This window comes from Dendrobates tinctorius, unplaced genomic scaffold (assembly GCF_039654945.1).
Source record: "Dendrobates tinctorius isolate UK_male_01 unplaced genomic scaffold, ASM3965494v1 ptg000257l, whole genome shotgun sequence".
NCBI lineage: Eukaryota > Metazoa > Chordata > Amphibia > Anura > Dendrobatidae > Dendrobates > Dendrobates tinctorius.
The window spans coordinates 10,724,132-10,747,097 of NW_027361924.1; the positions used below are offsets into that span (position 1 = coordinate 10,724,132).

The 22,966-nt window shown below is 43.4% G+C and overlaps 1 protein-coding gene across 1 annotated transcript in view; it reads left to right on the forward strand.

Annotated features, from left to right (window-relative positions):
• Positions 1–399: 399 nt before the first annotated feature.
• The window catches only part of HMOX2 (heme oxygenase 2), a 28,269-nt gene continuing 5,702 nt past the window's right edge, over positions 400–22,966 (forward strand). Inside the window, exons 1-5 of the mRNA XM_073558651.1 lie at positions 400–556; positions 11,589–11,834; positions 11,973–12,084; positions 15,538–15,655; positions 20,768–21,259. Of these exons, the coding sequence (XP_073414752.1) occupies positions 12,014–12,084; positions 15,538–15,655; positions 20,768–21,259 (681 nt within the window). The 5' untranslated portion in view covers positions 400–556; positions 11,589–11,834; positions 11,973–12,013. The remainder of the gene's footprint in view (positions 557–11,588; positions 11,835–11,972; positions 12,085–15,537; positions 15,656–20,767; positions 21,260–22,966) is intronic.

Below are 22,966 nucleotides of genomic sequence, written 5' to 3' on the forward strand. Positions count from 1 at the left end.
TATCCTGTGTGATACTGACTGCTGAGCCGTGTATCTAATCCTCTCCTGTGTGATACTGACTGCTGAGCCGTGTATCTAATCCTCTCCTGTGTGATACTGACTGCTGAGCCGTGTATCTAATCCTATCCTGTGTGATACTGACTGCTGAGCCGTGTATCTAATCCTCTCCTGTGTGATACTGACTGCTGAGCCGTGTATCTAATCCTCTCCTGTGTGATACTGACTGCTGAGCCGTGTATCTAATCCTCTCCTGTGTGATACTGACTGCTGAGCCGTGTATCTAATCCTCTCCTGTGTGATACTGACTGCTGAGCTATGGCGCACTCTCCTGTCTCCTCTCCGGTCATTTGTCATGTTGTTGTGCCCTCCTGTTAATAAAGCTTTGTGAATCTTGCCTCTTTCCTGCCGCTGGAGCAGTGCAGCTTCGTCTCGTGACTGCAGTCTCGCGCTGCCGGTTGTTATGGGGACGAGCACTTCCTGTTTTCTCCCTCTTGGGGATTAGTAGGTCAGAGGTCAGCGGGGAGAGCGGAGCAGAAGAGGGAGACGCCGAGGACCGGTCAGTGACAGCAGCTAGGGCGTGTGACCACAAGGGGGCAGGTGACCTGAGTCTCCCAGCCTGCTGGGCTTTGTAGTTCTCCAGAGTGTTCAGGCTGTTATTAACACACATTAGTGTCATTTTATTTCACTCAGCAAATTATTTACATCCTACACAAGTGTACACAAATAATACTGCCACATGGTGCTGAGACAGTAGTACAGAACCTAAATACTGCCACATAGTGCGGAGACAGTAATACAGAGCCTAAATACTGTCACATAGTGCTGAGACAGTAGTACAGAGCCTAAATACTGCATATAGTGCTGAGACAGTAGTACAGAGCCTAAATACTGCCACATGGTGCTGAGACAGTAGTACAGAGCCTAAATACTGCCACATGGTGCTGAGACAGTAGTACAGAGCCTAAATACTGCCACATGGTGCTGAGACAGTAGTACAGAGCCTAAATACTGCCACATGGTGCTGAGACAGTAGTACAGAGCCTAAATACTGCCACATGGTGCTGAGACAGTAGTACAGAGCCTAAATACTGCCATATGGTGCTGAGACAGTAGTACAGAGCCTAAATACTGCCACATGGTGCTGAGACAGTAGTACAGAGCCTAAATACTGCCACATGGTGCTGAGACAGTAGTACAGAGCCTAAATACTGCCACATGGTGCTGAGACAGTAGTACAGAGCCTAAATACTGCCACATGGTGCTGAGACAGTAGTACAGAGCCTAAATACTGCCACATGGTGCTGAGACAGTAGTACAGAGCCTAAATACTGCCACATGGTGCTGAGACAGTAGTACAGAGCCTAAATACTGCCACATGGTGCTGAGACAGTAGTACAGAGCCTAAATACTGCCACATAGTGCTGAGACAGTAGTACAGAGCCTAAATACTGCCACATGGTGCTGAGACAGTAGTACAGAGCCTAAATACTGCCACATGGTGCTGAGACAGTAGTACAGAGCCTAAATACTGCCACGTGGTGCTGAGACAGTAGTACAGAGCCTAAATACTGCTACGTGGTGCTGAGACAGTAATACAGAGCCTAAATACTGCCACATGGTGCTGAGACAGTAATACAAAGCCTAAATACTGCCACATGGTGCTGAGACAGTAGTACAGAGCCTAAATACTGCTACGTGGTGCTGAGACAGTAGTACAGAGCCTAAATACTGCCACATGGTGCTGAGACAGTAGTACAGAGCCTAAATACTGCCACATGGTGCTGAGACAGTAGTACAGAGCCTAAATACTGCCACATGGTGCTGAGACAGTAGTACAGAGCCTAAATACTGCCACATGGTGCTGAGACAGTAGTACAGAGCCTAAATACTGCCACGTGGTGCTGAGACAGTAGTACAGAGCCTAAATACTGCTACGTGGTGCTGAGACAGTAATACAGAGCCTAAATACTGCCACATGGTGCTGAGACAGTAATACAAAGCCTAAATACTGCCACATGGTGCTGAGACAGTAGTACAGAGCCTAAATACTGCTACGTGGTGCTGAGACAGTAGTACAGAGCCTAAATACTGCCACATGGTGCTGAGACAGTAGTACAGAACCTAAAAACTGCCACATGGTGCTGAGACAGTAATACAGAGCCTAAATACTGCCGCATGGTGCTGAGACAGTAGTACAGAGCCTAAATACTGCCACATGGTGCTGAGACAGTAGTACAGAGCCTAAATACTGCCATATGGTGCTGAGACAATAGTACAGAGCCTAAATACTGCCACATGGTGCTGAGACAATAGTACAGAGCCTAAATACTGCCATATGGTGCTGAGACAATAGTACAGAGCCTAAATACTGCCACATGGTGCTGAGACAGTAGTACAGAGCCTAAATACTGCCGCATTGTTCTGAGACAGTAGTACAGAGCCTAAATACTGCCATATGGTGCTGAGACAGTAGTACAGAGCCTAAATACTGCCACATGGTGCTGAGACAATAGAACAGAGCCTAAATACTGCCATATGGTGCTGAGACAATAGTACAGAGCCTATATACTGCCACATGGTGCTGAGACAGTAGTACAGAGCCTAAATACTGCCGCATTGTGCTGAGACAGTAGTACAGAGCCTAAATACTGCCACATGGTGCTGAGACAGTATTACAGAGCCTAAATACTGCCACATGGTGCTGAGACAGTAGTACAGAGCCTAAATACTGCCACATTGTGCTGAGACAGTAGTACAGAGCCTAAATACTGCCATATGGTGCTGAGACAATAGTACAGAGCCTAAATACTGCTACATGGTGCTGAGACAGTAGTACAGAGCCTAAATACTGCCATATGGTGCTGAGACAATATTACAGAGTCTAAATACTACCACATGGTGCTGAGACAATAGTACAGAGCCTAAATACTGCCATATGGTGCTGAAACAATAGTACAGAGCCTAAATACTGCCACATGGTGCTGAGACAATAGTACAGAGCCTAAATACTGCCATATGGTGCTGAGACAATAGTACAGAGCCTAAATACTGCCACATGGTGCTGAGACAGTAGTACAGAGCCTAAATACTGCCATATGGTGCTGAGACAATAGTACAGAGCCTAAATACTGCCACATGGTGCTGAGACCTTAGTACAGAGCCTAAATACTGCCATATGGTGCTGAGACAATAGTACAGAGCCTAAATACTGCCACATGTTGCTGAGACAGTAGTACAGAGCCTAAATACTGTCACATAGTGCTGAGACAGTAGTACAGAGCCTAAATACTGCATATAGTGCTGAGACAGTAGTACAGAGCCTAAATACTGCCACATAGTGCTGAGACAGTAGTACAAGCCTAAATACTGCCACATGGTGCTGAGACAGTAGTACAGAGCCTAAATACTGCCACATGGTGCTGAGACAGTAGTACAGAGACTAAATACTGTCACATAGTGCTGAGACAGTAGTACAGAGCCTAAATACTGCATATAGGGCTGAGACAGTAGTACAGAGCCTAAATACTGCCACATAGTGCTGAGACAGTAGTACAAGCCTAAATACTGCCACATAGTGCTGAGACAATAGTACAGAGCCTAAATACTGCCACATGGTGCTGAGACAGTAGTACAGAGCCTAAATACTGTCACATAGTGCTGAGACAGTAGTACAGAGCCTAAATACTGCATATAGTGCTGAGACAGTAGTACAGAGCCTAAATACTGCCACATAGTGCTGAGACAGTAGTACAGAGCCTAAATACTGCCACATAGTGCTGAGACAATAGTACAGAGCCTAAATACTGCCACATAGTGCTAAGACAGTAGTACAGAGCCTAAATACTGCCACATAGTGCTGAGACAATAGTACAGATCCTAAATACTGCTACATGGTGCTGAGACACCAAATTTCATACCTATAACTGATCATCACAATAAATGCAAGAAATATAGTCAGGCAACTCCTTATTATGATATCACCTACAAAAGATCTACTGAGTTCAAAAAGCCCAAAACAGTGTTTACTCTAACGAGAAATCACACAAAACTATTGTTTTTGTGCAAAAATATACAATCAATTTTATTCTATAAAATACATATCATCACAAATCCAATGAGTATATATAAGGTGGAAACACCAAACCATTCGACACAATATGCACAAGATTTTAACCAATAAATGGCTTCTGGTACAGGGTATACAGTAAATGTAATAGGTTTTCAATAAAGATAAAGTGCCTGTGCATAAAATTGCTCGTATCTCATAAAGAGATTTAAAGTAAGCATCCTCAAATGTGAAAGCAAATGGGGCAATAGTCCCTTATTATGCTACTGGCACCTCTCAAATATTAAGGTTAAATAGGCCTCTATACACCCTGTGATCTGCATTATACCCAGAAGGAATTCACAAAAGAAAGTGTGCACAGGAACAGTGTCTCTTACCCATGTGGGCAGGTCGAGCGGTACTGGTACTGGATTGTATATTTTTGCACAAAAACAATAGTTTTGTGTGATTTCTCGTTAGAGTAAGCACTGTTTTGGGCTTTTTGAACTCAGTAGATCTTTTGTAGGTGATATGGTGCTGAGACAGTAGTATAGAGCCTAAATACTGGTACATGGTAATGAGACAGTAGTATAGAGCCTAAATACTGGTACATGGTAATGAGACAGTAGTATAGAGCCTAAATACTGGTACATGGTAATGAGACAGTAGTATAGAGCCTAAATACTGCTACATGGTAATGAGACAGTGGTATAGAGCCTAAATACTGCTACATGGTGCTGAGACAGTAGTATAGAGCCTAAATACTGCCACATGGTGCTGAGACAATAGTACAGAGCCTAAATACTGCCACATGGTGTTGAGACAATAGTACAGAGCCTAAATACTGCTATATGGTGCTGAGACAGTGGTGCTGAGACAATGGTACAGAGCCTAAATACTGCCGCATTGTGCTGAGACAGTAGTACAGAGCCTAAATACTGCCACATGGTGCTGAGACAGTATTACAGAGCCTAAATACTGCCACATGGTGCTGAGACAGTAGTACAGAGCCTAATTACTGCCACATTGTGCTGAGACAGTAGTACAGAGCCTAAATACTGCCATATGGTGCTGAGACAATAGTACAGAGCCTAAATACTGCTACATGGTGCTGAGACAGTAGTACAGAGCCTAAATACTGCCATATGGTGCTGAGACATTATTACAGAGTCTAAATACTACCACATGGTGCTGAGACAATAGTACAGAGCCTAAATACTGCCATATGGTGCTGAAACAATAGTACAGAGCCTAAATACTGCCACATGGTGCTGAGACAATAGTACAGAGCCTAAATACTGCCATATGGTGCTGAGACAATAGTACAGAGCCTAAATACTGCCACATGGTGCTGAGACAGTACAGAGCCTAAATACTGCCATATGGTGCTGAGACAATAGTACAGAGCCTAAATACTGCCACATGGTGCTGAGACATTAGTACAGAGCCTAAATACTGACATATGGTGCTGAGACAATAGTACAGAGCCTAAATACTGCCACATGTTGCTGAGACAGTAGTACAGAGCCTAAATACTGTCACATAGTGCTGAGACAGTAGTACAGAGCCTAAATACTGCATATAGTGCTGAGACAGTAGTACAGAGCCTAAATACTGCCACATAGTGCTGAGACAGTAGTACAAGCCTAAATACTGCCATATAGTGCTGAGACAATAGTACAGAGCCTAAATACTGCCACATGGTGCTGAGACAGTAGTACAGAGCCTAAATACTGTCACATAGTGCTGAAACAGTAGTACAGAGCCTAAATACTGCATATAGGGCTGAGACAGTAGTACAGAGCCTAAATACTGCCACATAGTGCTGAGACAGTAGTAGAAGCCTAAATACTGCCACATAGTGCTGAGACAATAGTACAGAGCCTAAATACTGCCACATGGTGCTGAGACAGTAGTACAGAGCCTAAATACTGTCACATAGTGCTGAGACAGTAGTACAGAGCCTAAATACTGCATATAGTGCTGAGACAGTAGTACAGAGCCTAAATACTGCCACATAGTGCTAAGACAGTAGTACAGAGCCTAAATACTGCCACATAGTGCTGAGACAATAGTACAGAGCCTAAATACTGCCACATAGTGCTAAGACAGTAGTACAGAGCCTAAATACTGCCACATAGTGCTGAGACAATAGTACAGATCCTAAATACTGCTACATGGTGTTGAGACACCAAATTTCATACCTATAACTGATCATCACAATAAATGCAAGAAATATAGTCAGGCAACTCCTTATTATGATATCACCTACAAAAGATCTACTGAGTTCAAAAAGCCCAAAACAGTGTTTACTCTAACGAGAAATCACACAAAACTATTGTTTTTGTGCAAAAATATACAATCAATTTTATTCTATAAAATACATATCATCACAAATCCAATGAGTATATATAAGGTGGAAACACCAAACCATTCGACACAATATGCACAAGATTTTAACCAATAAATGGCATCTGGTACAGGGTATACGGTAAATGTAATAGGTTTTCAATAAAGATAAAGTGCCTGTGCATAAAATTGCTCGTATCTCATAAAGAGATTTAAAGTAAGCATCCTCAAATGTGAAAGCAAATGGGACAATAGTCCCTTATTATGCTACTGGCACCTCTCAAATATTAAGGTTAAATAGGCCTCTATACACCCTGTGATCTGCATTATACCCAGAAGGAATTCACAAAAGAAAGTGTGCACAGGAACAGTGTCTCTTACCCATGTGGGCAGGTCGAGCGGTACTGGTACTGGATTGTATATTTTTGCACAAAAACAATAGTTTTGTGTGATTTCTCGTTAGAGTAAGCACTGTTTTGGGCTTTTTGAACTCAGTAGATCTTTTGTAGGTGATATGGTGCTGAGACAGTAGTATAGAGCCTAAATACTGGTACATGGTAATGAGACAGTAGTATAGAGCCTAAATACTGCTACATGGTAATGAGACAGTGGTATAGAGCCTAAATACTGCTACATGGTGCTGAGACAGTAGTATAGAGCCTAAATACTGCCACATGGTGCTGAGACAATAGTACAGAGCCTAAATACTGCCACATGGTGTTGAGACAATAGTACAGAGCCTAAATACTGCTACATGGTGCTGAGACAGTGGTGCTGAGACAATGGTACAGAGCCTAAATACTGCCACATGGTGCTGAGACAATAGTACAGAGCATAAATACTGCCACATGGTGTTGAGACAATAGTACAGAGCCTAAATACTGCTACATGGTGCTGAGACAGTGGTGCTGAGACAATGGTACAGAGCCTAAATACTGCCACATGGTGCTGAGACAATAGTACAGTTCCTGAATACTGCATATAGTGCTGAGACAGTAGTACAGAGCCTAAATACTGCATATTGTGCTGAGACAATAGTACAGATTCTGAATACTGCATATAGTGCTGAGACATTAGCACAGAGCCTAAATACTGCCACATAGTGCTGAGACAATAGTACAGAGCCTAAATACTGCCATATGGCACTGAGACAATAGTACAGAGCCTAAATACTGCCACATGGTGCTGAGACAGTAGTACAGAGCCTAAATACTGCCATATAGTGCTGAGACAATAGTACAGAGCCTAAATAATGCCACATGGTGCTGCGACAATGGTACAGAGCCTAAATACTGCCACATGGTGCTGAGACAGTATTTCAGAGCCTAAATACTGCCATATGGCGCAAAGACAATAGTACAGATCCTGAATACTGCATATAGTGCTGAGACATTAGTTCAGAGCCTAAATACTGCTACATGGTGCTGAGACAGTAGTATAGAGCCTAAATACTGCCACATGGTGCTGAGACAGTAGTACAGAGCCTAAATACTGCCATATGGCGCTGAGACAATAGTACAGATCCTGAATACTGCATATAGTGCTGAGACAAAAGTACAGAGCCTAAATACTGTCACATAGTGCTGATACATTAGTACAGAGCCTAAATACTGCATATAGTGCAGAGACAATAGTACAGAACCTAAATACTGCCACATAGTGCTAAGACAATAGTACGGAGCCTAAATACTGCCATATGGCACTGAGACAATAGTACAGAGCCTAAATACTGCCACATGGTGCTAAGACATTATATTCACAAAAAATGCCCAAACCAGCTATTAATATATAATACTGGATGTAGTACCACAACATACCAATAACTTCTTTTGTGGTCACCTCATTAAATAATTAATAAGAAGTTTCCACACAATGGTACCATGTAAAAAACCATCTTTATTAAATATCAATGTCACAACATTAAAAAAGGTGCTGGATAAATTATGAGAGACGAAAAAAACATGAAAACACCATATAGTAATATATTCATTGGAAGGCTATTAAATTAATATGCAGTGTGAGCACCAGGAGAGATATAGAATGTCACCAGCTCCATATCCAATCCCAATTATGTACAAATATTCAATAGTAATAAGGGAGCATTCCATCACCCTGATACTTCACAGTGCATAATTGTACACTATACAATCTCACCGGACTGGTCCCTCACCATGTATAATTGTAAGCTGTAGCATAAAAATACCATGCAAGTGTGACAAAAAGTCACTACAGCCTACCAATGAATAACGGTGCTTTCTGTAGCGTCTCTCATGCCCCATGAAAGCACCGTTATTCATTGGTAGGCTGTAGTGACTTTTTGTCACACTTGCATGGTATTTTTATGCTACAGCTTACAATTATACATGGTGAGGGACCAGTCCGGTGAGATTGTATAGTGTACAATTATGCACTGTGAAGTATCAGGGTGATGGAATGCTCCCTTATTACTATTGAATATTTGTACATAATTGGGATTGGATATGGAGCTGGTGACATTCTATATCTCTCCTGGTGCTCACACTGCATATTAATTTAATAGCCTTCCAATGAATATATTACTATATGGTGTTTTCATGTTTTTTTCGTCTCTCATAATTTATCCAGCACCTTTTTTAATGTTGTGACATTGATATTTAATAAAGATGGTTTTTTACATGGTACCATTGTGTGGAAACTTCTTATTAATTATTTAATGAGGTGACCACAAAAGAAGTTAATGGTGCTGAGACAATAGTACAGAGCCTAAGTACTGCCACATGGTGCTGAGACAGTAGTACAAGCCTAAATACTGCCATACAGTGCTGAGACAATAGTACAGAGCCTAAATAATGCGACATGGTGCTGAGACAGTACAGAGCCTAAATACTGCCATATGGTGCTGAGACAATAGTGCAGAGCCTAAATACTGCCACACGGCGCTGAGACATTAGTATAGAGCCTAATTACTGCTACATAGTGCTGAGACATTAGTATAGAGCCTAAATACTGCCACATGGTGCTGAGACAATAATACAGAGCATAAATACTGCCACATGGTGCTGAGACAATAGTACAGAGCATAAATTCTGCCACATAGTGCTGAGACGTTAGCACAGAACCTAAATACTGCCATAGGCCACATTCGCATGGTCAGTATTTGACATCAGTGTTTGTAAGCTAAAACCCTGAGAAGAACAATCAGAGGAAAAGTGTAATAGAAACCCGTCACCACTTCTGGATTATTCACCCACTGCTGGTTTTGGTTTACACATACTGATGCCTTGTGAACATGGCCATATAGTGCTGAGATAATGGTACAGAGCCTAAATACTGACCTGTAGTTTTCAGATAATAGTACAGCGCCTTGCCGTAATCATACACTGATTAAATAATACCGCCATATATTGCTGAAATAATAATACATATTTAACCTAAATAACCCAATGTAGTGCCTAATAATACTTACATATAGTGCTGAAATAATAGCAATAGTATAGAACCTGACTAACCTCATACACTGCTGAAATAATACCGCTATCTAGTGCTGGAATAGTATTGTTATATACCAATAAATAATACTGCAATATAGTGCTGAAACATTAGTACATATAATGTCTAATAGTACTGACATATACTGCTGAAATAACAGTACAAAGCCCAAATGCCATCATTTAGGGCATAATAATACTGCCATATGGAGCTGAAATAATATTAGAAAGCCTTATTACTGCCATATAGTGCCGAATGAGATCGATATGCTGCTGCTGATGGTTGTTGTCCTGGTTTACGCTTTTGTTGCTGATATTAGTAGTGGTGGTCCGGCCCTGTCCTGGGGGTGTTGTCACCAAACAGGTTATGTGTTTTAAATATTTCTTAAAGATAAAAAAACCTTATAAAATGGAGCGCGGCATTCAGTAGTCGTGAAGGCACCATTTTTCGGCCTGCGGTATTATTGTGCACCAGAAAGGAGGTGGATTAAGGATGAAAAATGTCCAAGAATTTTGCTCCTTTTTCCCCTGCTGGAGGCATCAGGAGACGAGACTCGCTGATAAATGAGCCCCGATCACCCCGTGCACTCACCCTTAAAGGGGTTTTCAAGTCTCAAACGAAAAAAACCCATGTTAAAACAAATAGGGCTTTACTCACCCTCCCCGGGTCCGTCGCTGAGTCTCCAACGCTTTCCTGGCATCTGTTACACAAATTGCTCTGAAGTGCTGAGCTTACTGATCGGCTGCAGCGTTGTGGACGTGATGAAAGCGTTAGACCCGGGGAGAGTGAGTAAAGCACAGTCTATTTTTTATTTTATAACTGGAATACACCTTTAAATTCTATATGTTTTTTTGTGGTAACATAATAAAATAACCACGACCACAGCACTGGCACTCCCCTGACCTGCCGTACGTCGTTCTCATGACCGCTGCAGCCTGTCACAACAACCACAGTGGCTGCCGCCCAGCTTTTGATTGATAAATCCGCTTCGCCGTACACCGACGCTTCCCCCCTCCAGTATCAGTACACTACTCGCCAGATTTACCACTCAGAAGTCTCGGAAAGCTAATAACTCTACCCTTGTGGTGGCCGTAATGGCGGCCATGTTGGCTTTCACAGATTTAACAATCAAAACTCGGGTGGCGGCCATTGCGGTTGTCGCGACAGGCTGCAGCGGTCATGAGAACGATGTGCGGCATGTGACTAGTTCAAAGAATTGAGATTAAAGGGGGTGCGCTTAAAATAAGAAAAAACAGTGGCATAGTCGCTTTCCAGCGCCCCCCGCAGATCCGGCGGAGGTTTGCGCCACCTCTGGAAGCAATGCCTGCCTGTGATTGGCTGCAGTGGTCAGGTGACTTGAGTAGTTCGTTTTTGGCTGCAGGCTGTCCTCTGCCTTCCCAAAGGAGCAGGCATCGCTTCTGGAGACGGTGGGTCCGTTAGTGTCTGCGCTCCCTCCGCCCCAGTCTGTCTTGTTGTTCTGGTTTATTGTTCTGGTTTATTGCTCTTGTTTATTGCTCTTGTTTATTGTTCTGGTTTATTGCTCTTGTTTATTGCTCTTGTTTATTGTTCTGGTTTATTGCTCTTGTTTATTGCTCTTGTTTATTGTTCTGGTTTATTTCTCTTGTTTATTGTTCTGGTTTATTTCACTTGTTTATTGTTCTTTTTTGTTTTTATCTGTTTTTATATTTCACACTTTTCACCTTTTTTGTATCCGTCTAATATCTAGTGACTGGTGAAACCCCGCAGAGCCCCGACGTCCGCCCGCCTCCTGCTCTCTGCTGAGTCACGCTGCCACAATCACTCGCTTCCTGTTTTTCGGGAACCATTGGATTTGCTGAGTCACCTTTAGAAGAAAAAAAAAAAATCCCTGACTGCAGCAGAGAAATACGGAAGTGATCACGGAGGCAGCTGCTGGGATTATTGCATATATACAGGTCACCCTGCCGCCGGTCACCATCTCTGCGCTGTACCAGTAAGTGGCAGGTATAGGGTGACATAGGGACCCGGCGGGGGGCCGGCTGCCTGCACACGAGGGGCCGGGCTTCGGGACCCTCTATCCTTTGTTCTCTCCTGCCTCATCCACTTCTGTCTTTGGTTTTTTTTTTAACAGACGGCTCAAACTTTTTCATCCTCGCACAGAACACAGACGCCATGTCCTCCGCACAGGAAGAGAGCGGGATTTATGGAGACGCGTCCGGAGAGGAGGACCACCAGCCCCTGAGGTGAGAGGGGGATCTGTGCATGGTGTATGGCGCTGACCCGTTCTGCAGCGATGTACAGGATGGTGGGCTATTAGCGAGCCGTGTCCCCCATGCCGGCTTACATCGTCCGCTCTGGTCCAGCGCTCGGATATGGCGGAGATGTAGAACGCCGGCTTTAGAATTCAGGCTGGGATTGTGGCGACCTGTCACCCTCCACCTGTACATGACCCAGCACACGTAGGGTTATGACGGGCAGCTTGTATACGAGGCGGCGGCTTATGAAAGATCCCGGCGGCGGCTTATGTTCACATGACCCGAATACGTCAATCACACAAATCTCTCTCTTATCTTAACTGTTTGTTACAATGTGTCAGTGCAGCTGAAACCGTATCAGTCCGGAGGACGGGATCTAGTGATAGGATGGTCTCAGCCCCTCCGATCAGGACGGGATCTAGTGATAGGAAGGTCTCAGCCCCTCCGATCAGGACGGGATCTAGTGATAGGAAGGTATCAGGACGGGATCTAGTGATAGGAAGGTCTCAGCCCCTCCGATCAGGACGGGATCTAGTGATAGGAAGGTCTCAGCCCCTCCAATCAGGACGGGATCTAGTGATAGGAAGGTCGCAGCCCCTCCGATCAGGACGGGATCTAGTGATAGGAAGGTCTCAGCCCCTCCGATCAGGACGGGATCTAGTGATAGGAAGGTCTCAGCCCCTCCGATCAGGACGGGATCTAGTGATAGGAAGGACTCGGCCCCTCCGATAAGGACAGGATCTAGTGATAGGAAGGTCTCAGCCCCTCCGATCAGGACGGGATCTAGTGATAGGAAGGTCTCAGCCCCTCCGATCAGGACGGGATCTAGTGATAGGAAGGTCTCAGCCCCTCCGATCAGGACTGGATCTAGTGATAGGAAGGTCTCAGCCCCTCCTATTAGGACGGGATCTAGTGATAGGAAGGACTCAGCCCCTCCGATCAGGACGGGATCTTGTGATAAGAAGGTCTCAGCCCCTCCAATCAGGACGGGATCTAGTGATAGGAAGGTCTCAGCCCCTCCGATCAGGACGGGATCTAGTGATAGGAAGGACTCAGCCCCTCCGATCAGGACGGGATCTAGTGATAGGATGGTCTCAGCCCCTCCGATCAGGACGGGATCTAGTGATAGGAAGGTCTCAGCCCCTCCGATCAGGACGGGATCTAGTGATAGGAAGGTATCAGGACGGGATCTAGTGATAGGAAGGTCTCAGCCCCTCCGATCAGGACGGGATCTAGTGATAGGAAGGTCTCAGCCCCTCCGATCAGGACGGGATCTAGTGATAGGAAGGTCTCAGCCCCTCCGATCAGGACGGGATCTTGTGATAGGAAGGTCTCAGCCCCTCCTATTAGGACGGGATCTAGTGATAGGAAGGACTCAGCCCCTCCGATCAGGACGGGATCTAGTGATAGGAAGGTCTCAGCCCCTCCGATCAGGACGGGATCTAGTGATAGGAAGGTCTCAGCCCCTCCGATCAGGACGGGATCTTGTGATAAGAAGGTCTCAGCCCCTCCAATCAGGACGGGATCTAGTGATAGGAAGGTCTCAGCCCCTCCTATTAGGACGGGATCTAGTGATAGGAAGGACTCAGCCCCTCCGATCAGGACGGGATCTAGTGATAGGATGGTCTCAGCCCCTCCGATCAGGACGGGATCTAGTGATAGGAAGGTCTCAGCCCCTCCGATCAGGACGGGATCTAGTGATAGGAAGGTATCAGGACGGGATCTAGTGATAGGAAGGTCTCAGCCCCTCCGATCAGGACGGGATCTAGTGATAGGAAGGTCTCAGCCCCTCCGATCAGGACGGGATCTAGTGATAGGAAGGTCTCAGCCCCTCCGATCAGGACGGGATCTAGTGATAGGAAGGTCTCAGCCCCTCCGATCAGGACGGGATCTAGTGATAGGAAGGACTCAGCCCCTCCGATCAGGACGGGATCTAGTGATAGGAAGGTCTCAGCCCCTCCGATCAGGACGGGATCTAGTGATAGGAAGGTCTCAGCCCCTCCGATAAGGACAGGATCTAGTGATAGGAAGGTCTCAGCCCCTCCGATCAGGACGGGATCTAGTGATAGGAAGGTCTCAGCCCCTCCGATCAGGACGGGATCTAGTGATAGGAAGGTCTCAGCCCCTCCGATCAGGACTGGATCTAGTGATAGGAAGGTCTCAGCCCCTCCTATTAGGACGGGATCTAGTGATAGGAAGGACTCAGCCCCTCCGATCAGGACGGGATCTTGTGATAAGAAGGTCTCAGCCCCTCCAATCAGGACGGGATCTAGTGATAGGAAGGTCTCAGCCCCTTCAATCAGGACGGGATCTAGTGATAGGAAGGACTCAGCCCCTCCGATCAGGATGGGATCTAGTGATAGGAAGGTCTCAGCCCCTCTGATCAGGACGGGAGACAAGAAAAACAGTGAAAATAACGAGGAACTAAAACATAAAAAGAAACTGGAAAGTTGGAGAATTTTTCACTATATATATATAAAATTATTATTATTTTTTATTTATTTATTTATATATATATATATATATATATATATATATATATATATATATATATATAATTTTTCATTATTTGCGTTACTTCTCTCTATCCGTATAGTTTTATGCCTTTTTTTTCTTTTATAGAATTATTTTTTTCTTCTCTTTTGACTTTTGTCTTTTGACTTGATGTAAAGTTCTAAAGGCGAATATTTGTGTACTTTTATAGTTCTTTTTCTTTTGTATATGTTCTTTTACATTCTCGCCTCATAACAGACCCCTGGGGGAATCCACCCTTAGTGTACAGTTTTGGGGCATCTAGATGGCATACCCGTCCCGTGTGGGGGCAGTAGTCTCTGGTGGAGGTCCTGCCTTTGATCACCAGGTCCAGTAGGAGCTGTGATACTGCCACCGCTCATATGTAGAAGGCAGAAACAGTTATAAACCTCCTCCGTCTTCTCCATAAGGCCTCAGCTTTATCATTTAGCCAAAAACCCAACCTGATCGATTTCAGGCTCTTTACATTTATAGCATTTGGTCCTAAATGGGGTAAATCTACAGAGGCTGGAGGGACTTTAATTTTTGTTATGTGTTTTTTTTTTCCCACTTACATCCAGAGCAGTTTTCAAAATTCTGCCCATGTTCTATGGCAAAAAAAAGACTGCAGCTCAGCTCCACATCTACTGGCCTCGTGATGTCTCTCTGAGCTAGCACAATGCAGCACTCTCTATTCACAGGAAACTGGCAGAATTCTGAATTCAGCTCTGAATGTCAACAGGAAAGAAAACACGACAAAACCTGCAAAGTAAACGATTTACAGATAGGATTTAGCTGACCTCATATTTTTCTCAAGGTTGAGAAATCTCGTGCAGAATTTAGCCGCTTCCCTTTTTGCTGAGATTTCCTCTTAGTAACATACGATGCCAGCCATCTTGTCTGACCGGGTCTCCCTTTCATCTTCTCCAGGCCTACAGATCTGTCCGAGCTTCTCAAGGAAGGAACCAAAGTGTCTCACGAGAAGGCGGAAAATACCAAGTTCGTGAAGGATTTTCTCAAGGGTCGGATCAAGCGAGAATTATTTAAGGTGAGTGAAGGGCCGAGTCACCCAGTGCCAGAACAATTCGCCCGGTGCCATCCCCTCCTACCCGAATCCTGCCCCGTCGTTTGTAAGAACGCTGAGTGGCCACCAGGGTCCATTATGGCCGTCACCCAGCGCTAATAAAACGTAACTTTTCTTCTAAAATATACAAATAACCCAAGTGACACAACACATTGCGCACTCCTGTACTTCAGTTACTACAGTAACAGAGAATTGGAGACAGAGACATTTTGCTTTCATGACTCCCATAGATCACATCGGGGAGACTTCTGGGATTTTGTTGTGACTTGTCAATTCTTTGTCACCGTACGAATTGAAATCCAGGAGTGCGCCACGTGTTATGTCACTTGGGTCATTTGTATATTTTAGAATAAAAGTTACTTTTTAGTATCCATTTCAGTGAGTCCTAATATTGTCACCCAGCTTTGCCTGACTCCTGAACAGCAATTCTGACAGAGTGGAATTATTAATAGCCGGGGTGATATCCCGTTACTTACGGCTTTTTCTATTTCTTACAAATCCATTAAGAAACAAACTGAAACATTTTGATGGGGGGGAAATAAAAATCACTAATATAATGTGGTTGCATAAATTTGCACACCCTTCCACTAGTACTTTGTTGAAGTCTCCTTTGAATTTATGACTGCATTCAGTCTTCTTGGGCAGGAGTCATCCACGTGCTTTTCACAGATTTGATGTAGGTCCTGGACCCACAGGCCAGATATAGGAAGAATATGGGAGATTGTTGTCACATGCAGTACAGTACCAGTACTGGCCCAAACTTCTGGCATCTTCTTTAACCCCTTTCCTACATTGGACGTAATATTCCGTCCATGTGACCTGGGCCCTAAGTCCCAGGGACGGAATATTACGTCATAGTGATCAGCGGCGCCCATGTGGTGAGCGCCGCTGATCGCGGCCGGGTGTCAGCTGATTATCACAGCTGACACCCGGCACAATGTGTCAGGGGCGGTCACGGACCACCCCCGACACGTTAACCCCTTGCAAACACGATCGCGGTGTACCGGGGGTTAAAGGGAAGCATCTGCAGGGAGGAGGCTCCCTCCGTGCTTCCCTGAGCCCCCACGGCAGCGCAATGTGCAGCGCTGCTGCGGGGGGCTCTTCCCCTGCAGGCCCCCGAATCCAAGATGGCGACGGGGGCCTGCAGGGAGCTGACTTCCTCATGCCTGCAAAGCGCAGGCATGAGGAAGTCTGCGTCTATGCCTGTGACAGATCGCTGATCTGTCACAGTGATCTGTGATGTGACAGATCAGCGATCTGTCACATGACAGTTATGTCCCCCCTGGGACAATGTAATAAAGTTAAAAAAAAAAAAAAAAAAAGTGTAAAAAATAATTTGAAAAAAATTGCTAAATAAATTAAAAAAAAAAAAATATTCCCTAATAAATTCATTTTTTGGAAATAAAAAAAAACAATAAAAGTACACATATTTGGTATCGCCGCGTCCGTAATGACCCGCCCTATAAAACTGTCCCACTAGTTAACCCCTTTAGCTAACCCCTTAAAAACTAAAAAACGAAGCAAAAAATAATGATTTATTATCATACCGCCGAACAAAAAGTGAAATAACGCGCGATCAAAAAGACGCATATGAATATCCATGGTACCGCTGAAAACGTCATCTTGTCCCGCAAAAAACGAGCCACCATACAGCATCATCAGCAAAAAAATAAAAAAGCTATAGGTCGCAGAATAAAGCGATGCAAAAATAATTATTTTTTATATAAAATTGTTTTCATTGCATAAAAGCGCCAAAACATAAAAAACGACCTAAATGAGGTATCGCTGTAACCGTACTGACCCGAAGAATAAAACCGCTTTATCAATTTTACCGCACGCGGAACGGCGTAAACGCACCACCCAAAAGAAATTCATGAAACGCTGGTTTTTGTAAATTCTGTGTCCCAAAAAACAAAATAAAAAGCAATCAAAAAACGTCACGTGCCCGAAAATGGTACCAGTGAAAACGTCAACTCGTCCCGCAAAAAATAAGACCTCACATGACTCTGTGGGTCAAAATACAGAAAAATTATAGCTCACAATATGTGGTGATGCAAAAACTATTTTTACAATGAAAAGCGTCTTTTAGCGTGTGACAGCCGCCAAACATAAAAACCGCCATAAATAGTAAATCAAACCCCCCGTTATCACCCCCTTAGTTAGGGAAAAATAATAAAATTAAAAAAATGTATTTCCATTTTTCCATTAGGGTTAGGTCTAGGGTTAGGGCTACGGCTAGGGTTAGGGTTAGGGCTAGGGTTAGGGCTGAGATTAGGGTTAGGGGTGTGTTGGGGTTCGGGTTGGAGTTAGAATTGGGGGTTTCCACTGTTTGGGCACATCAGGGGCTCTCCAAATGCAACATTGCGTCTGATCTCAATTGCAGCCAATTCTGCATTGAAAAAGTCAAATGGTGCTCCTTCCCTTCCAAGCTCTGCCATGCGCCCAAACAGTGTTTTACCCCCACATGTAGGGTATCAGCCTACTCAGGACAAATTGCAAAATAACTTTAGGGGTCCAATTTCTCCTGTTACCCTTAGGAAAATAAAAAATTGGGGGCAAAAATATCATTTTTGTGGAAAAAAATGATTTTTTTATTTTCACGTCCGAGCGTTATAAACTTCTGTGAAGCACTTGGGAGTTCAAAGTGCTCACCACACATCTAGATAAGTTCCGTGAGGGGGTCTAGTGTCCAAAATGGGGCCACTTGTGGGGGGTTTCCACTGTTTAGGTACATTAGGGGCTCTCCAAAGGCAACATGACACCCGCAGACCATTCCATCAAAGTCTGCATTCCAAAACGTCACTACTTCCCTTCCGAGCCCCGACGTGTGCCCATACAGTGGTTTTCTCGCACATATGGGGTATCAGGGTACTCAGGACAAATTGGACAACAACTTTTGGGGTCCAATTTCTCCTGTTACCCTTGGGAAAATAAAAAAAATTGGTGACTAAAATATCATGTTTGTGGAAAAAATATGATTTTTTTATTTTCACACCCGGGCGTTATAAACTTCTGTGAAGCACTGGGGGGTTCAAAGTGCTCACCACACATCTAGATAAGTTCCTTGGGTGGTCTAGTTTCCAAAATGGTGTCATTTGTGGGGGGTTTCCACTGTTTTGGTACATCAGGGGTTTTCCAATTGCGACATGGTGTCCGATCTCAATTCCAGCCAAAAAAGTAAAATGGCGCTGCTTCCCTTCCGAGCTCTGCCATGCGCCCAAATAGTGGTTTACCCCCACATATGGGGTATCAGCGTACTCAGGACAAATTGCACAATAACTTTTAGGGTCCTGTTACCCTTGGAAAATAAACATTGGGGGTGAAAAGATCATTTTTGTGGAAAAAATAGGATTTTTTAATTGTACGGCTGTACGTTATAAACTTCTGTGAAGCCCTTGTGGGTTCAAAGTTCTCTCCACATATCTAGATAAGTTCCTTAGGGGGTCTAGTTTCCAAAATGGGGTCACTTGTGGGGGGTTTCCACTGTTTAGGTACATCAGGGGCTCTCCAAACGTGACATGGCGTCCGATCAGAATTCCAGCCAATTTTGCATTGAAAAAGTCAAACGGCGCTCCTTCCCTTCTGAGCTCTGCCATGCGCCGAAACAGTGGTTCCCCCCCACATATCAGGTATCTGCGTACTCCGGACAAATTGCACAATAAATTTTGCAGTCTAATTTCTCCTGTTACCCTTGGTAAAATAAAAAAAATTGAACCTGAAGTATTTTTTTGTGAAAAAAAGTTAAATGTTCATTTTTTTTAAATATTCAAAAAAATTCCTATGACGCACCTAAAGGGTTAATAAACTTCTTGAATGTGGTTTTGAGCACCTTGAGGGGTGCAGTTTTTAGAATGGTGTCACTTTTGGGTATTTTCTATCATATAGACCCCTCAAAGTGACTTCAAATATGATGTGGTCCGTAAAAATAAAATGGTGTTGCAAAAATGAGAAATCGCTGGTCAACTTTTAACCCTTATAACTTCCTAACAAAAAAAATTTTGGTTCCAAAATTGTGCTGATGTAAAGTAAACATGTGGAAAATTATTAATGATTTATTAAGTTTTTTGTGTGCCGTATCTCTGTGATTTAAGGCCATAAAAATTCAAAGTTGGAAAATTGCGAAATTTTAAAAATTTTCACCAAATTTCCATTTTTTTCACAAATAAACGCAAGTTATTTGAATGAAATTTTACCACTATCATGAAGTACAATATGTCACAAGAAAACAATGTCAGAATCACCGGGATCCATGGAAGCGTTCCAGAGTTATGACCTCATAAAGGGACAGTGGTCAGAATTGTAAAAATTGGCCCGGGAGTTAACGTGCAAACCACCCTTGGTAGTGAAGGGGTTATTGTTTGTTTCGGCCTCTAGCAGCCACCCAGACCAATTTTGTTCTGGTCCTTTCACAAATTTTTGAGGAATGTCCAGTTTTAGGTAATGTGTCTCTTGTGCCAAATTAAAGCCACTTTCTGATGACGTCTTCAGTGTCCATGGTAGATCTAATGGCTGGGAAATGGTTTTGTCCCCTTCTCCTGACTAATAGCCTTCACCAGTGTGATCCCTTTGCTGTGTTGTCAGCTGTTTACAGATGAGAAAATGTCAGGAAAATCCTCCTAGAACAGCAAAACTTTCTATAGGGTTAATCAGAATCCATGTAAATGATGGCGGCCGAGCTGTGACTACTATGTAACATGGGCTTAAATGTGATTTGACTAATTCGGATCACAACAACGTCCCTAAATAGAAGAGGGTGTTTAGACTTATGTAAACACATTCTTGTAGTTTAGTTATTTTTATTTTTCCCCTCAATGATTTCAGTTTTTCTCAATGGATTTGTCCAGATCATGGACGACATTAAAGGAAGAAAAAAAAGTTCTGAAATGATTTTTCTTAGTAGGATTATTTTTCATGTCTGGCATTTTAACCAGGGCGTGTAGACTTTTTATATCCACTGTATGTATATATAATTGTATTTCTATCAGTATGTACAGTATATAGCTTAGGTGTATTAGAAACAGATGGATTGATAGCCTATAAAGTGTTCACACCCCCTTGTCTGCATCTTGTATACAGCTCGCCACGGCTGCTCTGTACTACACGTATTCTGCGCTGGAAGAGGAGCTTGACCGAAACAAGGAGAACCCGGCCATCGCTCCGCTATATTTCCCTCAGGAGCTGCACAGGGCGGAGGCGCTACAGAAAGATGTCACCTACTTCTATGGTGAAGATTGGAAGGACACAATCCAGTGCTCCGAGGCCACACAGGCTTACGTAGACCGGATCCACCACTTGGGTCGTCACAAGCCAGAACTGCTGGTGGCTCACGCCTACACCAGGTACATGGGGGATCTGTCAGGTGGACAAGTCCTGAAGAAGGTGGCACAGAGAGCCCTGCACCTGCCCAGCACCGGGGAAGGGATCCAGTTCTACATGTTTGATAATGTCACGAATGCCCAGCAGTTCAAGCAACTCTACAGGGCCCGACTCAACACACTGGAACTGAATGCCGAGGCGAAGAAGGGCATGGTGGAAGAAGCAAACAAAGCCTTTCAGTTTAATATGCAGGTATGTGTCTAACAACGCCTGTAATTATTAGAATTATAATACTGCCCCTATGTACAAGAATATAACTACTATAATACTGCCCCCTATATACAAGAATATAACTACTATAATACTGCTCCTATGTACAAGAATATAACTACTATAATACTGCTCCTATATACAAGAATATAACTACTATAATACTGCTCCTATGTACAAGAATATAACTACTATAATACTGCCCCCTATGTACAAGAATATAACTACTATAATACTGCTCCTATGTACAAGAATATAACTACTATAATACTGCCCCTATGTACAAGAATATAACTACTATAATACTGCCTCCTATGTACAAGAATATAACTACTATAATACTGCCTCCTATGTACAAGAATATAACTACTATAATACTGCCTCCTATGTACAAGAATATAACTACTATAATACTGCTCCCTATATACAAGAATATAACTACTATAATACTGCCCCCTATATACAAGAATATAACTACTATAATACTGCCCCCTATGTACAAGAATATAACTACTATAATACTGCTCCCTATGTACAGGAATATAACTACTATAATACTGCCCCTATGTACAAGAATATAACTACTATAATACTGCCCCTATGTACAAGAATATAACTACTATAATACTGCTCCCTGTGTACAGGAATATAACTACTATAATACTGCCCCTATGTACAAGAATATAACTACTATAATACTGCCCCTATGTACAAGAATATAACTACTATAATACTGCTCCCTATGTACAGGAATATAACTACTAAAATACTGCCCCTATGTACAAGAATATAACTACTATAATACTGCTCCCTATGTACAGGAATATAACTACTATAATACTGCCCCCTATGTACAAGAATATAACTACTATAATACTGCCCCTTTGTAGAAGAATATAACTACTATAATACTGCCCCTATGTGCAAGAATATAACTACTATAATACTGCCCCTATGTACAGGAATAATAATAATAATAATAATAATAATAATAATAAATTTTATTTTTATAGCGCCGACATATTCCGCAGCACTTTACATTTCAGAGGGGATTTGTACAGACAATAGACATTACAGCATAACAATAATCACATACAGTAGATTATAACAAATACCAAGAGGAATGAGGGCCCTGCTCGCAAGCTTACAGTCTATGAGGAAAGAGGGAGACACGAAAGGTGGGTGGTAACAGTTGCCCTGATTGTATGGACCAGCCATAATGTTAAGTGTGTAACAGTACAGACACAGAGGGCTAATGGATGCATAAAGCATGTGGGAACATGATGCTGGGAACCTGGTTATGGTAAAACTTTTGGCTCTGCCACACAGGGATAGGTTAGGTTAATGTGTTGAGGCGATAGGCCAGTCTGAATAAATGCGTTTTCAGGACACGCTTAAAATTGTGGGGATTGGGGACTAATCGTATTGACCTGGGAAGTGCATTCCAAAGAATTGGCGCGGCACGTGTAAAGTCTTGGAGACGGGAGTGGGAGGTTCTGACTATTGAGGATACTAACCTCAGGTCATCAGCAGAACGGAGGGCGCGGGTAGGGTGGTATACTGAAACAAGGGAGGAGATGTAGGGTGGTGCTGAGCCATTGAGGGCTTTGTGGGTGAGGGTAATAAGTTTATACTGAATTCTGGAGTGGATGGGTAGCCAGTGTAATGACTGGCACAAGGTAGAGGCAT